The sequence below is a fragment of the Myotis daubentonii genome, chromosome 2, assembly GCF_963259705.1.
Source record: "Myotis daubentonii chromosome 2, mMyoDau2.1, whole genome shotgun sequence".
Taxonomy (NCBI): Eukaryota; Metazoa; Chordata; class Mammalia; order Chiroptera; family Vespertilionidae; genus Myotis; species Myotis daubentonii.
The window spans coordinates 61,636,276-61,654,938 of NC_081841.1; the positions used below are offsets into that span (position 1 = coordinate 61,636,276).

General features: G+C 38.4%; 1 protein-coding gene across 21 annotated transcripts in view; it reads left to right on the forward strand.

The window, feature by feature from the left end:
• Window positions 1-18,663, forward strand: part of MON2 (MON2 homolog, regulator of endosome-to-Golgi trafficking) — a 127,967-nt gene that overhangs the window by 38,188 nt on the left and 71,116 nt on the right. For all 21 annotated transcript variants that reach the window (XM_059683458.1, XM_059683459.1, XM_059683461.1 and 18 more), the window contains 4 exons: window positions 4,630-4,827; window positions 11,812-11,936; window positions 12,339-12,475; window positions 13,221-13,374. In XM_059683458.1, coding sequence (XP_059539441.1) covers window positions 4,630-4,827; window positions 11,812-11,936; window positions 12,339-12,475; window positions 13,221-13,374 — 614 coding nt within the window. The remainder of the gene's footprint in view (window positions 1-4,629; window positions 4,828-11,811; window positions 11,937-12,338; window positions 12,476-13,220; window positions 13,375-18,663) is intronic.

The following is an 18,663-nucleotide window of genomic DNA, read 5'->3' on the forward strand; positions in this document are numbered from 1 at the left end:
CTAAGGTTTAATGGTTTGTAAGTGACAGAGTTAGGATTTGAACCCATGTTGATCCAGATTCCAAATTAGTTTTTCTTCTTAGCCTCTCTTTTCAGTCACACTTCACATCCAAACCATTACCTTCAAAATGCGTACAGGATCTAGTCACTTCATACGACTTTTATCACAATCATCCTACTCCAAGCCACCATCACCTCTTACCTAAATTATTGCATTAGCTTCCTAATTGGTATCTTTGCATCCATACTTACCTCATTCTATTATAGTTGCTTATTACACCACATCCAAAATAGTCTTTAAAACAGGTCAGATTTTTTCAGTCTTTTGTAAAAGTGTTCCTGTAGATGTCCTTTTTGCCCAGAATAAAAGAAGAAGTCCTAATTATGATCTATGGAACTTTTCATGATCTAGTCCCCGGGATTCCTTTACCTTACCTCTTTTCACTCTTCCCTTTACCATTACTTTTTAGCCAGGCTGTGATTCTTGCTGTTCCTTAAATGACCCAAGTGGACTCCTGCTTCAGGCCTCTGTAACTTAACTGTTTTCTGGGTCTGGAATGCTTTTCTCTCAAATAGCTTGTCTCTTACTCTTTTGAGGTCTTTGCTCAATGGTCAACTTTTCAGACAAACCTTCCTTAACACTTTATATAAAATGGCAACTTTTCATGCTAATACCCTTATCTTATTACCTCCTGACATATGTGTATTTGTATATTAGTTTATTTTCTATCTTTTCTTATAGGAGAGTAAGCTCTATGAGGCAGGGACTTAGTTCACTGTTGAGTCTATAATAGTGCCTGACATATGGCAGGTGTTTGATAAATGTGTGAATGAATGAATGAATTGGTACATGAATTTAATTAGAAATTTCTGTACTTTGGATTGTGTTTTCTGATTTTGTAGGAAAATACTTGAAAAAAAATGTTTCTAATTTCAGATTTATTGTGTATACAAATGACTTATTCTACTTTATTCTTCCTGCTATAATGCGGGGGGGGGGGGGGAAGAATTATTCTTTGTAATATACTAGAATTTGCTCCTGTAAAGTTTTCATTAAGAGATAAATATTTGTTTTCTTTCACTAATTATTTACCTAATTTAACCAAAATTACCAGTCATTTAGAATGTGCTCGTCTATGTGTTTTGTGCCAAGGATGCAGATGTGAAATGAGACAGATAGAAGTCTGGCCCTGTGGCACTTACAAGTCTAATTTGGAGAAAAATATTAACTGAATAATGGATTTGATGAATGCTGTGAAGGAAAAGTGTAAAAAGTATGTGGGAGTGAATAACATAGGCACCAAACTGGTGGAGAGTTGGTGATGAATCAAACACATGAAGCTTTTACCTGAAGGGGGGAAAGTAGTGAGTTGGGAGAAACAGGCAGAATAAGAAAAGGATACTCCAGAACAGTGAACCTGAAAAGGGATCTGTATCTAGAAAATAAGCTCTATAAGGGCGGACAAAATTGAACTTAACCCTGAACCCCTTTCCATACCACAGTTCCTAGCACATATTAAGCAGTAAGCCAGTAATTGCTAAATAAATCAATGAAATGTTGTACGTAAGGGAAAAGGCTTGAACAGTGAACTGCTTGCTAAGATGGAATATACTCTATGGTAAACTTTTTATTACAAGGGATAGATTATTCAGTTTTAAACACACTCAAGTACCTCAAAATGAGATACTGCAAAATATTAGTTGAATTTATGCATTTTGAGCTTGGAAGTAAGGTTTTGGGCTGAGGTTATAAATGTAAACATCACTGGCTTGTAATTGGGAGTGAAAAAGATCACCTCTGGTGATAGCACAGACGAGGAAGCCAGGTCCTGGTACTATGGAGCTCTGAGGAATCTCAACATTAAATGGTTAAGCATAAAAGGGTAAGAATATAAAAGAGGCCAGAAAGGCAGGAGTGCATGTGATACAGTGAGACATATAGAAGACAAAAGCAAATGTGATAGAGTGAGACATATAAAGGACAAAAGCAAAGAAAGCTTCAAGATGAACCAAGTAATCAGTTAAGTCAAGTGCTTCAGAAAGATATGGTAAGATGAAGACTGAAAAGGCAGTGTTCGCTTTGTCCACAGAGATCATGATGAATATAATAAGATTACTTTCTATAGAGTTAGGGTATTTCATGGTGATTTCGGAAGAAATGCAGTTGTAATCAGTTGAGTAGTGAGGGGGGAAATAAATAGATATAACTTTTAAGTCTTGTCTGTTATAGTCATAAATTAACCAATATAGAAAATTATTTAGTAAAGTATGACAATAACCTTAATTATGTCTTTAATTTTGTCAGTCAAAGAAACTAACTGTAGACATGAGAGTAGACTTTCAAATCACTAAACTGTTAAGATCCCATTTTGGGAGGGAAGAAAATGGAACTGCCATTTGACCCAGTGATCCCACTTCTAGGAATATATCCTAAGAATCCCAAAGCACCCACCAGAAAGAATATATGTACCCTTATATTCATAGCAGTGTTATTTACAATAGCTAACATCTGGAAACATCCCAAGTGTCCATGAGTAAATGAGTGGATAACAAAGTTATGGTACATATACACCATGAAATACTGTGCAGCAATAAAAAGGAAGGATCTCGTAACCTTTAAGACAGCATGGAGGGACCTGGAGACTATTATGCTAAGCAAAATAAGTCAGAGAAAGACAAGTGTCACATGATCTCACTCATATGTTGAATCTAATGAACAAAGTAAATAGATGAACAAAATAGATCCAGAGACAGAAGCATAGAACAGACTGTGGAATCTCAGAGGGAAGGCAGGGGAGGGTGTGTGTGGGAAGAGATCAACCAAAGAACTTGTTTGCATTTATGCATAACCAATGGACACAGACAATAGGGTGATAAAGCCTGGGGCAAGGGGCTGGAGTGGGCTAGATGGGGTTAATTGGGGGAAAAAGGGAGCATATGTAATACTTTTAACAATAAAGATTTTTTTTTTTAAGAAAGATCTATGACCCTTTGAGATAATATGGAGTGACCTGGAGATTATTATGCTAAGTGAAATAAGCCAATCAGCAAAATACAAATATCACATGATCTCACTTATATGTGGAATCTAATGAACAAAATAAACTGATGAATAAAATAGAACCAGAGGCATGGAAACATGGAAGACTGAGAAATCTTGGAGGGAAGAGGGGGGTGGGGCAGGAAGACATTAACCAAAGAATTATATGCATATGTGCATTGCCCCTAGACACAGACAATAGGGTGGTGAAGGCCTGGGACAGGGTGGGAACCTAGGGGAGAGGGGCAGTGGGGGAAAAATAGGGGAACATCTGTAATACTCTCAATAAAGTTTTTAAAAGTACATTGAAATGAATATAAAAATTTGGAAGGAATTAATTTGGAACTAACAGTGACTTATCTCTAGGAGTTGAGATTATAAGAGGCTTTTAAAAATACGTTTTTTATTGATTTTAGAGGAAGAGGGAGGGAGAGATAGAAACATCGGTGAGAGAGAAACATTGACATTATTTGGTTGCCTCTTGCACTCCCCCTACTGGGGATCAAGCCAGCAACGAGGACATATGCCCTGACCAGGAATCGAACCAGTGATCTCTTGGTGTATGAGTTGATACTCAACCACTGTGCCATACCAGTTGAGCATTTATTTTTATCTTTTTATCTATATTTTTCTCTCTAATGAATCTGATATTTCCCTCTAATTGTTTTTCTTGAATGAACCTGAGTTTTAAAAATACATTTAAAAAACTTGTGATTCTGAACAAATGAATTACACTGTGCCTTATTCTTCCTTTCTTTCTTCTTTCTTTCTTTCCTTCTTTATTTCCTTCTTTCTTTCTTTCTTTCTTTCTTTCTTTCTTTCTTTCTTTCTTTCTTTCTTTCTTTCTTTCTTTCTTTCTTTTTTGGTAAGATTAAAGGGTTAGAGGATGAAATTTATGTTTGTGTCATTATTCTTAGCCTAAATGATATTTGAATAATTAAAACAACAAAATAATGTATATTTGAGGTTAGATATTAAATGTTGACTGGGCCTTACATTTTCAGTAAAATGGGACTAGTTTCACAAGGAATTAACAGATATGGGAATGTTTTCTGCATAATATACTATGCCTGTAAGTAAATTTAAGAATTCTTTGCAAGATTTTCTAGATTTAAAAAAGTGCTTATTTGTCATTGTATTTTTTCATCAGCTTGTGTTTTGTTTAAGCAATCTACGTATAACAGAATATTGTGTTCATTAATACATCAGCACATGAATGGAATTATCTTTACACAGAAGAATCAATAAATTGTGTAACTTACTATACTTTCTTTATTAATCAAGGTTTCTCTCCTCAGCTGCCTATTTTAAATACTTTATCCATTTGAATTTGTGCAATCTATTTTCTTTCTTCTTTATATTTAGAGTCTTTTAAAAAAACTTACATATTATCATTTTAATTTCACATTGTCAGCAGTGCTAATTTCAGAATTGTTTGTAAACAAAATAATAAACTACATAAACTTATAATAAAGCTAATTTATTCATAGAGATTATTAAGAACTTTATTTACTACTGAGACTGTTTAGTACAAACTAAGTTAATTGCTTTTCTTTTCTTTTCCATTTTTTTTTTTTTTTTTGCAACTAGCACCAGGAATTTAGTTTCCTCCTAAAAGAAAGAGTATGTCCTCTTGTGATAAAGCTCTTTTCTCCAAATATAAAGTTCAGACAAGGTTCCAATACTTCATCTTCTTCGCCAGCACCAGTTGAAAAACCATATTTTCCTATCTGCATGCGTTTGCTGAGAGTTGTATCTGTTCTGATTAAGCAATTTTATAGTCTTTTGGTAAGTACTAATTTTCATATATATTTTTGTGTGTTTTATAGGCAGTGCTCTTTTTATTTATTTTTTAAAATATATGTTTATTGATTTTAGAGAGGAAGAAAGAGGGAGAGATAGAAATATCATTGATGAGAGAGAATCATTGTTCAGGGCCTCCTGCATGCCCTACACTGGGGATTAAGCCCACAACCCAGGCATGTGCCCTGAACTGGAATCGAACTGCGACTCCTGGTTCATAGGTCGATGCTCAACCACTGAGCCATCCTGGCGGGGCGGCGGTGCTCTTTTTAGAAGATGATCTGTTACAGTGTATTTAGCTTTTTCACTTCAGCTAAGCAGACTTTTTCTTATGAGTACCTATAAATATTCTCCTAGATACTATAAGGCTCATTCCATTCTTTCTTGAATCTTTCCATGTTTAAATAGTATTTTTAATGAATGTTAAGGAGAGTCATGGTGTATTATCTGAAGGCAATATAGGATTTGTGACTTTGGAATTTAGTTTCTTAGCTAATTATCTATAGCTTGATGAAAATTAAAATTATAGTATCTTCAATTTATTGTTTTCATTTTTACTATTATATATATATATATATATATATATATATATATATATATATATACACACACATACAAATTAAGAAGTTAAAAATTTAGTGAACTCTTATGATTAGAAATCAATTTCAACTTCCAGTTTAATATTGTATCTATTTTGCATAAATTTATGGGTGATAGTTCTGATCATAATTTTATCAATGTGGTGGCTTACTCTTAAACATTCAAATATTTGTCAGAGAAAATGGTGTATTATATTTCTTGTAAATTTTAGATTAAGTCAAATTCAGCATTGTATAATTTTTTAGCATTTATAATCTTAGTCTTAATTAACAAAAATGATTGGTTTATCACCTACAGTGAGCAGTCAATGTACCAAATGTTAGCAACCACATTACAAGCTAATGGATAGTATAGATAGTTTTTATATTAAATTCTAAGGAAAGCTTTTTAAATAAAGTTTTTTTTCCTGTATTTATGATATACTCATTATAGGTTTTCTTTTCATATTCCAAATCCATTTATGCAAAATAAATTCAGAAATAATCTTTATAAGCATTTGTAGTTATTTAATATTTCTGGTGACAGAGGATACATCTATAATGCACACTGATATATGTAATGCATTGTTTAGAACTATCTATTGAAAATCATATCATTTAAGAATGTGTTGCTATTTAGGGATGCTATAATTTATCAGAGTTTGGGTCCAAGAGTTTAAGACTCCTTTGGTATATTCATAATTGTTGGGTTGGTTACAAAAACTAATATATAAATTATTATACTTTGGGTACCTAAGTTTATGAACTTAATTATTCCATAGTCCCTTTTTCTCTGTAAGGATTAACTTTTTAAAAATTACAGTCAGTATTTCCTGCAACATGTAAGGTATTTGATGTAATCTCCTATAATAATATTAAATTGTAAAGCCAAAACTTTGTTGTCTAATTATATTCAATTAAAATGGAGGGGGACAAGAAACCCAAAACACTAATTAGAAAGAATATATGCACATTGTTCATTGCAGTGTTATTTACACTAGCTAAAATCCGGAAGCAACCCAAATGCCCATGAATAGACAAGTGGATAAAAAAGCGGTGGTACATATATACAATGGAATATTATTCGGCCATAAAAAAGAATCAAAGCTTACCATTTGTGACAGCATGGATGGACCTAAGTGAATAAGACATATGATTTTACTTATACATGCAATCTAAAGAGAGTAAAATAAATGAACAAACAAAATAGAAACAGACTCATAGATATAGGGAACAGACTGATGGTTGCCAGAGGGAAGGAGGTATTGGAAGGGCTAGATGAAAAAGGTGCAGAGACTAAGAACTACAGATTGGCCCTAGCCAAGTAGCTCAGTTGGTTAGACTGTTGTCACAATACAGCAGTATTACGGGTTTGATTCCCAGTCAGGGCACATGCAAGAATCAACCAATGAATGCGTATATAAGTGGAACAACAAATTGATGTTTCTCCTTCTCTCACTCTTCCTCTTTCAATTTCTCTTTCTCTCTAAAATCAATAACTTTTTTAAAATTAAAAAAAAAACCCTACAAATTGGTAGTCACGAAATAGTGACAGGGATGTAAAAGTACAGCATAGGGAGTATAGTCAGTAACATTGTAATAACTGTATGGCAGTGGTTCTCAACCTTCCTAATGCTGCGACCCTTTAATACAGTTCCCCATGTTGTGGTGACCCCCAACCATAAAATTATTTTCATTACTACTTCATAACTGTAATTTTGCTACTGTTATGAATTGTAATGTAAATATCTGATATGCAGGATGTATTTAGGCGACCCCTGTGAAAGGGTCGTTCGACCCCCAAAGGGTCGCGACCCACAGGTTGAGAACCGCTGCTGTACGGTGACAAGTGGGTACTTAAAATGCCAGGGGACCTCTTTATAAAGTATATGATTATCTAACCACTATGCTATATACCTGAAACTAATATAAAATGATAATGAATATAAACTGCAGTTGAAAAGTAAAAATTTAATTGAGGGGAAATTCTGTGAGGCTTTACATTAATTCAGAAATTTTGTAAGTTCAGTTGGAATTTGCTGAAAATAAGTGAAATGTAGCTTAGTTTCTCCAAAGATGGAAAGTTTTTACATGTCAGCTATTTTCTGTATTAATATTTATAGTCTATTTCAATCCACAAAGAAACTTTGAAAAAATGTAAGCCAGAATGACATCCCCCTGGAGAACACTGACTGAACAACAATATATAGACCAGATTGCATTTCTGAGAACTTCAGAAACCATTTGAGAGATTACAGCACTCCAGGCAAGTGCAAGGCCAAGAAGAGTTTCATTATAGTGGGTAGGAAAGCTCATTGACTTACCTGCTATACCTCATCCCATTCCTGACACAGCACAGCAAAGGCCTGATCAAGAGAAAATTTCCAACTTATGGCTTCTCCTTCAGGTGGGAAAGTAGGATAAAATGTGTAACCAGCATTCTGCCCAAGGGACTGTTTTTTTGTCTCACCTAATTCTTGAAGCACTGATAGCACCCATGGATGCCTGTGGCCCTGCTGAAAACAAAGGCAAGGGCTGTGGCTTGCTGCAGCACCAGAGACTGCAGTACTCCAGGCATACACCAGGGGGACTCCTGAATCAAAACAGGCAAACCTCTTCAGCTCTGAAATTACTGTTTACACATACAAACCCAGAAGAGACACATCAACAAAAAAGGTTTGGGGGACCCCAAAATTTCTAGCTAGATTGATTGGTGAATATCTTTTCTTTTTTAAAATACATTTTATTGACTTTTTACAGAGAGGAAGGGAGAGGGATAGAGAGCTAGAAACATTGATGAGAGAGAAACGTCGGTCAGCTGCCTCCTGCACACCCCCTACTGGGGATGTGCCCGCAACCCAGGTACATGCCCTTGACCACAATCGAACCTGGGACCTTTCAGTCCGCAGGCCGACGCTCTGTCCACAGCCAAACTGGTTAGGGCTGAAGATCTTTTCTGTACAAAACTAATTTATAAAGAGTAACAGTGTTAGCTATATTTTCAAAAGCCCAAATTTAAACAGAAAATAATAAGGCGTACAAATAAATGGGAAGACATTGCCCTGATCAAAGGAACAAAATAAATCTCCAGAAACTGACCCTAAAGAAAGGGAGATGATTAGTTATTTGTCAAAGAATTTAAAATAACGATCCTATAGATGCTCAGTGAGCTAAAAGAGAATACAGACAATTAAATGAAATCAGGAAAATAATGTATGAACAAAGTCAAAGAAACTATAAAAGAACCCAACAGAAATTCAGAAGCTGAAGAATATAATAATAGTCGTGAAAAATTCACTAGAAGGGATCAACAGCAGGCTGGATCACGCAGAAGAAAGAACTGGCAGACTTAAAGACAAGCTATTTGAAATTGTCAAGTCAGAGGAACAAAAGAAAAAAGAATTAAGAGACCCTAAGGGACTTATGGGACACTGTCAAACTGACCAACGTACAGACGTCTAGGAATGAAGAACTGTGTTTTACCTCATACTCAAAATACCTCTGACACCACAAGTGGGGACTTTTCCCCCCACACTGATCAATTGTCTGACAGCCAGTAGCTTACATTTTATCCGTAAGTAGTGGGTCACAAGGTAACCCACAACTTCTGTCATACTTAGCTATAAGTTGGAGGTTCTCATGAAGTAAAAATATCCTACTTAGTAAAAATAATTTGCTAGAGTGGCTCACAAAACCCAGGAAAACATTTTACTTACTAGAGGTATCCCCTGCTTTCTAAAAGTTTGCATTAGGCCACTTCACTTTTCTTCACTTACATTAGTACCTGTTTTCATTAACTAAAAGACATTTGTAAAGGATTTTTCCCACTAATGTCGGTCTTTTGTAAAAGCAAAGTGGCGTAATGTGAACTGTTGATAAGTGGGGGTACCCTTTGTTTTAAGCCATTTTGGCTTACAAAAGATTTCATAGGAACTCTTTATTGGGATAGTAGGGAAAACCTGTATTCCTGATGTATTACAAAGGATATTTTAAAGGAGACTGATGACCAGGCAGATGAAGAGATACATAGGGTGTAATCTGGAAGGGTCCTGAGAGCAGGAGCTTCTGTCCCCGTGACGTTGGGGTGTGCCACCCTCCTGGCATGTAGATGTGTTCGCCAACCTGGAAACTCCTCAACTTCATGCTTTTAGGATTTTTATGCAGGTTTTATCATGGAGGCATCGATTATTAAATCACTTTCCACCCCTCTCCAGATAATTGGGGGTAGGTCTGAAAGTACCACACTTCTAATTATGGTTTGGTCTTTCTGGCAACCATCTCCTTTCTGGCATCCACTAAAAGTTTCCTCATTAGAGCAAAAGATGCTACTATCACCCAGAAAATTCCAATGGATTTAGGAGCTCTGTCAGATGTTCCTATCACTTAGGACATCATAAGGGTTTTAGGAGATCTGTATCAGGAACTGGGGGTTGAGGTGGGGTGACCAAAGGCCAGATTTTAGAACAAAAGATGCTCCTAGCACTCCTAAATACAAGGATTTTAGGAAATTGTGTCAGGAACTAGGGGCAGAGATTATATCATTTATAAGCTGCAGTGCTGGGATATTAAGCAATTCTTTTAAGCCGCCAAACTCATGCTCTTAACCCCACTACATTTTATTACTACACTGTTTCTTAGTTCTCATTATTTCCCCGCTCCAAGTCTGCCAGTGCAAGTTTCTTATTCTGCTCCTATATTCTTCATGTTTTGACTTTGGTCTCCTTGATTTGGTGGGGGTGGGGGGGGGGGTGGGGGGGTGGGGTGGGGGCGGGGGGGAGGCGGCGCTAAAAGAATGGGGAAATAACATTACAGCCAGCTACAGGAAAGATTGAATGTTACTGCCTCAAGGAAGAGAAAGGCCTATTTCTGTACTTTCCTCATTAATTGGGGGTGATAACCAACTGGTAAAACTTCCTTTCACAACAATAAGACAGCTCTAGGACTGTGTTTGCAAAGATGAAGCTTCAGAAGTATATAAGATATTATTTCCTTGGTGTTATAATTTTTTACATTAGACTTAACATATGGGAAAATTCAGACATTCTAGTTTCTCCAAGGGCAAAAGTTAGAGGTATGGTTGTTGTGGGGTGAGGTATGTGATTGATGTGGAATGCTACCCTCTTATTTTTCTGTTTTCATTATCTGGTCATCAGTACAAATGTCAGCACATTGAAAATGGCAAGTAATACCTTAATATTGTTAGGAAAATAAATATCACCTCGCAGAACCCCTGAAATAGTCCCAGGGACCACAGTTTGGGAACCACTACACTAGAGACTCGGTGTTCTTCCCCGAAATTCACCAGTGTATCTTGTTCTGAAAAGTAGGGGTGAAGGTAACTGATCTTCAAAGGCTAGTTCTGTTAATGTATCTATACTGACTAGAGGAAATTAGAATGCCCCAGTCTTGTTGGGACAGATACAACATGTCAAGTATACTATATTTTTTCCACTTTCTAACAAAGGGGTCCTCAAACTACGGCCCGCGGGCCACATGCAAATACAATTATTGTATTTGTTCCCGTTTTGTTTTTTTACTTCAAAATAAGATATGTGCAGTGTGCATAGGAATTTGTTCATAGTTTTTTTTTTTTTAAACTATAGTCCGGCCCTCCAACGGTCTGAGGGACAGTGAACTGGCCCCCTGTTTAAAAAGTTTGAGAACCCCTGTTCTAACATCTGAGCTAGGTGCCTCTCTGCCCTTTGAATCACTTAGGCTCCATGCTCAGATATATTTTTAAGGAAGGTAACTTTAAGGAATTTATGAAACTTAATTATAAATGGCTAATTCTCTCTCCTGCCTTTGACTTTCCACTTTTAAAAAGTAATAAACGGGGATAAATTGGCTTGTCTAACCTAATTTTCTACTTCACATACATTTCTCTAACAGAGGATCTTATCACTAATAATCCCATGCTTGCATTTAAATATTCTAATCCATGTATTAGTATTTCCACCAGGATGCTTTCATCTTAAGTATCACTTATCTCTTGACTGTTATCCTTAGGAAAGGACTATAGGAATTCAGAAACATTCATCACCCTTCATGCTAGTATAATGGAATTAATGAAGTATCTTTGAGCAACAATTGGACTTAAGCCATAGATACTAATCTTGATACCTACATAGTACTTTCTAAAAAATGAGGATAAACGATTAACCACATTAGCAGATCACTGTTGTGAGTTTTCAGGGATGTACTTAGACACTGATTTTTTTCCTGTTAGCTTTTCCTTATATAACTACTTTTCTCCACTCCCGATTAAGAGTTTTAATTTATTTAAAATTAAAAGATTTTATTGGTTTGTCCATAGGAATAAGATAAGAACAAGACTGCAATTTATAATTCTTAGATTTAAAGAAATATTATTTAAAAATCTTACACTTTTTAGGTAACTGAATGTGAGATATTTCTGTCACTTCTGGTGAAATTTCTGGATGCAGATAAACCACAGTGGCTACGAGCTGTTGCAGTAGAATCAATACACAGACTCTGTGTGCAGCCTCAGCTATTAAGGTAAACCTCAGCAGTATTTTGTTAAATGTGTAGGCTTGTTTTTATGCCAGTAGGAAGAGTTTAAGTATTTATTTCCAAATATTAGTGATTTCTAAACACAAAAAGTGGATTGTGTGCATATGAAGAAGTTGGGGTGTTGGTGTGGAAAATAACTGGGAGGTGGCAAAAAGTGTGTTAGTAATTGCCACCAGCCGAATTTACTGAGTTAACATGGCCAAGGTGATTTTTTAAGAACATTAACCTCAATCTGAACCATCATTCCAAGTTCGTAAAAACACTTAAATATGAAGTTTTAAGTATAGTATTGAAACTGATTTATCAATGTTACTTAGTATAAAAAAAGTCTAAATATTTTAATATGTCCAAACATTTTCTCCAGAAACATTTAAAATTATTTTACAGGTCATTTTGTCAGTCCTATGATATGAAACAACATTCTACCAAGGTTTTTCGTGATATTGTGAATGCACTGGGCTCTTTTATCCAATCATTGTTTCTTGTCCCTCCTACTGGAAATCCTGCTACCGCAAACCAAGCTGGTAAAGGCTCATTCATATTTTCATTTTTATGTTCTGTCACAGTTTACAGTTATCACTAATCTGAGAAGATGTTTTATAGATATCCTTGACTAGAGAAATGTAATTACTTAAATGTATTATATCTATTTTATAACATTTTGTTATATTCATTTATAATATTTTATATTTTATATATGAGTGTAAAGACACGTAAAGAATAAGTTGAGCTCACAGAGGCAACTGTGTTTATTTCTCTCCAGAATATGTTTTCTGATATATATGTGTAGTTACTCTAATCACATAACAAAAGTTTAGATGCTAATCTTCATTTTAGAAGTTACCTCATTTGGTGTCTCTCTTTAAAGAGACTGGTTATTATGTTAGGAGATCTTTTAATCTCTCTTTTAACAAAACAGGTGAACTTGATTTAAGTTTGGCAAACAATGTCTTCTTGTTTCCCTTCTTTTCCACTTTTTACTGTCTGATCAGTGGCTTTTTATTTTTTATTCTCACCTCTGATAAAAAGTGATTAATGAAAGGTATATTATAAAGTTTGTCTATATTTTTACTTATTAGAAAAAAGGAAATGGTGCTTTGATGAAAAAGGGATACTCTCTAATAGCCAAAGTAGGATTGATAAATTTCATTTATTTGTATAATATCCATTTATTTAACATAATTTTAAAAAATTGATCAGGTATTTAATATTATTGATTTGTAATTAAGTAGTAACATGGTATCTTTGTTTTCATCCCTAATCCAAAAGGAAACAATAATGCAGGTGCCACTGTCTCAGCACCAGCTAACCCGGGAATGTTGGGGATTGGTGGAGGTGTTACTTTACTACCAGCTTTTGAATATAGAGGAACTTGGATACCTATTCTGACTATAACAGTACAAGGCAGTGCTAAAGCAACATAGTAAGTAGTAGTAGCATTATTTTGTAAGGAAATATATTGTTGGGAATGATATTTTATCCTAAAATGTTTCTCTCTGCATTATATTTTAAATTCAGACCTAGTATTTTAAACACATTTTAGAACTAATTATTTTTTGCCGTATTTTGAGAAATTATTTAAGACTGGACTTTTTTTTTTTTTTGTACTATTTGTAGGTTGTTAGCAGCATTATAAAACAAAACGTGATTTCTTTACCTAAGGACCTATTCAGCTATCTGTATGGAGTTTTAAGTATATGGCTTGATTTCATACCCTGTGAACTTAGGTTTTGTAATACTAGCAAATTAGTTCACCTTTTAGAAAATTTAGTTTCCTTATCTGTGAAAAGAGACTAGAGATATATTAACTTTTCAGCCAGAAATTATTGGGTATTCTTTTGCACATGGATTAATTAGTATGTTCACATTGGAGTTTCCCTGTTGAATTGGTGTCTTTCATTAATTCATTGTGAGGTTCCGTCTAAAATTATTTTCACTATTTTCTTTGAAGGCAAGGCACAGATATAAATCTTAATTGTGTGTTCTGTTCTTTTAGACTTTTAAGTGTGTAATAATTTGAAAAGTTAACTGATGTATACACAGAAGTAGTTTCGACATAAGTATTGGTAACATTCTTTTAGATTTATTTCAGTATGGCTTTCTTCAAAGTTGGGCTTGTGACGCTTTTTGCAATATGACCTTAAGTTTAAAATATTTAAATAAATGTGTTACGTTTTATTTAAAAGTAGAATTGATGTAGTAATTCTAATAAAATAGCACTGAAATGGTTAGGTAAGAAAGTGTGGGCTTTGTTTTAGGTTTGTGATATAAATACAAAGTATAGATTACCTTTGTCTCTTACCTATTTTAGAACTTAAAGTCTATACCATAGAATTTGGGAATTAGAGTTTTTTATATTTAGGACTATTTTTATCTGTTTTAATTGCATTTTACCAGTAGGTTATATGTTCTTTAAAAATAGAGATTTATTAAACAAGATGCTTAACATTTATTGGTTTAGTACAGTGATGGCGAACCTTTTGAGCTCGGCGTCTCAGCATTTTGAAAAACCCTAACTTAACTCTGGTGCCGTGTCACATATAGAAATTTTTTGATATTTGCAACCATAGTAAAACAAAGACTTATATTTTTGATATTTATTTTATATATTTAAATGCCATTTAACAAAGAAAAATCAACCAAAAAAATGAGTTCGCGTGTCACCTCTGACACACGTGTCATAGGTTCGCCATCACTGATTTAGTATGTGACTCTATGAGGTTAATTAGTCTGATAAGGATTAGACCCAAAAACTTTACCCATTTAAGTAAATTTCTTGCTCAATAATATACATATATTTTTATTGATTACCTGAATTTTACAATGCTCAGAGTTGCCACTTCTTAGGGGTTAAATTGATAGGCTTTAGAATCAGACTTGGGTTAAAAACTGCTGATTAATAACTGTATTGCCTTAGTCCAGCATCCAGGGTTTTTGTAAGGAGTTAAATGAGATAATCCTATATAATAATAGACAAACATGGTAATTAACCGTAGTTCCGACCTGCTTCCCATAGGCTATTCAGGGTGATATGCAAATCAACTGCCAACAAAGATGGCAGCCCGCAGCCAGACAGCTGAAGTGAAAAGGAGGATTGCTTGCTCCAGTGATGGAGGAAGCCAAGGTTCCCTGCCTGCCCCTGCCGGCCTCTGAGCTTGCACTCTAAGAAACAATGTTGCAATTATAGAAGTTAAACAAAACCCAGAAACCTGCTTTCGGCCAGCTGGGCTTCAGCCAGCAGGATCACAACAGTGTTTCAATTATAGAATCCAAACAAACCCAGATCCCTGCTTTCAGTAGCCGAGGTGTCAGAGCTGCAGCTGGGGCTCAGAGCTAAAGCCGGCTCTCAGCTCCAGTGACAGCCATAGAAGGTAAATAAAACCCAGAATAAAGAAAAAAAAGAGAAGTTGGGAGCTTTAGTCGCCCGCCAGCCTGAAAATGGCCCTCAGCACCTCACCCAGGCTGGCCAGGCATCCCAGTGGGGACCCCCACCCTGAAGGGGGTGCGGGCAGCCTAAAAACGGCCCTCAGCCCCTCACCCAGACTGGCCATGCGCCCCAGTGGGGACCCCACCCTGAAGCAACAAGATGGCGGCTAATTTGCATACTGAAGGCAGGCGGCAGCGGACAAGGCTGTCCACGGTCTGGGACCGGATCTGTGACCCTGCCGGGCAGGGGGCAGCACTTGAGGCTGTCCGCGGTCCGGGACCCAGATCTGTGACCTGGCGGGCAGGGGGCAGTGCTTGAGGCTCTCTACTGTCCCGGGACCCGGATCTGTGACCCTGCCTGGTGAGGGGCAGTGCTTGAGGCTGTCCGTGGGACCAAGACACAGATCTGTGACCCTGGCGGGCGGGGGCCAGTGCTTGAGGCTGTCCGTGGTCCCAGGACCCGGATCCGTGACCCTGCAGGCCAGGGGGCAGTGCTTGAGGCTGTCCGCGGTCCCGGGACCCGGATCCATGACCCTTCCCAGCGGGGCAGCAGCTCGCACAGGGGCGGATCGGCCGGGGTTGGGCAGGGCAGGACACCTGGCTTCCACCCAGCCCCAGTCACTCCGGGCAGGTGAGCAGGGCAGAGAGCCTCTAGACAGGGGAGGCAGGCTGGCGGAGGACGGCCTGTACTCCCCACATGGCGGTGGTGACAGCTGTGAGTGCGCCAAGCGGAGCCTGCAGGCTGAGCTGAAGTAGCGCCTGCAGGCCATCAGTGCCCAGGAGTGGCTGCGCAAGATCCACCTCCTGGCCCAGAAGGTGCAGGATCGCAGGGACAGCACCACGGGGGTTTGCGGATCTGCAAAGCCGGAGGCCTCCGGTGTGCACATCCCCCCCTGGCATGCAAACATCCCCCAGCACACTGTCACCCTCCCGCGCCTGCAACAGTTGCAAACCAAGGCGTGCACAAGTCCCCCCCCCCCCCCCGTCTCTCCACCGCACTTCCATCAACCCGGCATGCCTAACACCCCCACAGGATGTGCACACATCCCCTCTGATGCGCTCACATCCTTTGGAGAGTGTCTGGGTGTTCTGGGTGCTGAGGGTGGGCACCTGTGAGATGACAGTGAGAGGGCAGAGTGGTGATGCCCTGTTCCCATGGAGGCCAGTGCAGCTTCGAGATCACCTCTAGGGAGTTAATGCAGGTGCTGAGGTGGGAGCAGATGCAGACAGACACACCTGGTGGGTGCGGGTGGCCCTCGCTGAGGTGCCTTCGGTCAGTGTTCAAGATCAAGAACCCAGAGGCGGAGAGGAATTCCGTCCTCTCAGTGAAACAGTGGGATAGTCGGGGCGACTGTAGAGGAGGAATATGCACTTTGGGTGCCAGCACCCATGAGCGAAGGCTGCCCTGACTGAGCCTCGCTTGCTTGGGGCCTAGTGCACTACTGCCAGGCAGCGGGTGACAGGACGTGCTTTTCCAAAGTAATGAGAGAAAACGTTGATTCTCCTGCTGCCCATGAAGGTGGAAAGTGAAGTGGGGAGACGTGGGGAGTGAGCGAGGTTCCTTGTCTGGGGGTTCCAAATCTGCTGTTGGTTTCTTTCACCGCTGACTAGAGATATATAGGGTGTCCCCCAAAATGTATACACACTTTGAATACCTACTAATTCCAATGGTTTTAAGCATAAGGAAGAAACAACAATGGAGCTGTTACCTGTTAGAAGTGTGGGCACAAACAGGTAGTTGGACATTCCCTGAGGGGTCTCAGATTGGAGAGGGTGAAGGCCAGACTGAGGCCCACCCCCCCCCCCCCCCAGTGCACGAATTTCGAGCACCAGGCTACTAGTATATATATATAAAACTGGAGTCTCAGGTTAAGAGTAATTTCTCAATAAATAATAGCTATACAACAGGGGTCCTCAAACTTTTTAAACGGGGCCAGTTCACTGTCCCTCAGACCGTTGGAGGGCCAGACTGTAGTTTAACTATGAACAAATTCCTATGCACACTGCACATATCTTATTTTGAAGTAAAAAAACAAAACGGGAACAAATACAATATTTGTATTTGCATGTGGCCCGCGGGCCGTAGTTCGAGGACCCCTGCTATACATGGTATTTTTATTCTAGGTTTTACATTTTTTAATAAATTTGCTGCCTTATCAAGACTTGATTATGATTCAGGGATATTTAGACTTTGGGATAGGAAATAACTTTTATTAGCTTTACTTAGTGATTTTTGATTTTGTTTTTGAGATATAATTCTTATACCATAAAATTCACCCTTTTATTAGTCCTTGACTGGGAATCAAACCCAAGATCCTTCAGTGCCCAGGCCAATGCTCTAACCACTGAGCCCACTGTCCAGGGCTATAGTTTTTTCATTTTAATGAATTCATTTTGTCTATTTTTTTCTTTGTTAACATATCCAACAATTCATTACCTAATTTGAGGTCATAAAGACCTTTGCCCATGTTTTCTTCTAAGAGTTTTTAGGTTCAGCTCTTATATTTAGGTCATTGATTCATTTCGAGTTCATTTTTGTGAATGGTTTAAGATAGGGCTCCAGTATCACTCTTTTACATGTGAACATCCATTTCCAGCACCATTAATTCTTTCCCTCTTGAATTATTCTCTCTACATTGAATTATCTCAACATCCTATCTAATAAAAGAGTAATATGCAAATTGACCATCACTCTGACACACAAGATGGCCAGCAGGGGGAGGGCAGTTGGGGGTGACCCAGCCAGCAGAGGAGGGCAGTTGGGGGGGACCAGGCCAGCAGGGGAGGGCAGTTGGGGTGACCGGGCCAGCAGGGGAGGGCAGTTGGGGGTGACCGGGCTGGCATGGGAAGGCAGTTGGGGGCAATTGGGCCGGCAGGGGAGCAGTTAGGTATCAGGCTGGCAGGGGAGTGGTTAGGGGGTGATCAGGCTGGCAGGCAGAAGCGGTTAGGGGCAATCAGGCAGGCAGGCAGGCGAGCAGTTGGGAGCCAGCAGTCTCGGATTGTGAGAGGGATGTCCGACTGCCTGTTTGGGTCTGATCCCAATGTAGGATTGGGCCTAAACGGCAGTCGGACATCCCTCGAGGGGTCCCAGATTGGAGAGGGTGCAGGCTGGGCTGAGGGACATACCCTCCCTGCTCCCCCCCCCTCCCGTGTACAAATTTCATGCACCGGGCCTCTAGTATCTTAAAATAAAGGAAGTTAAAACCATAATTCCCTATTTGCCATGATATGACAAAAGTTTTCTTGCCTTTTGAAAGCCTTGTCCTAACCATGGGTAAAAATTGCT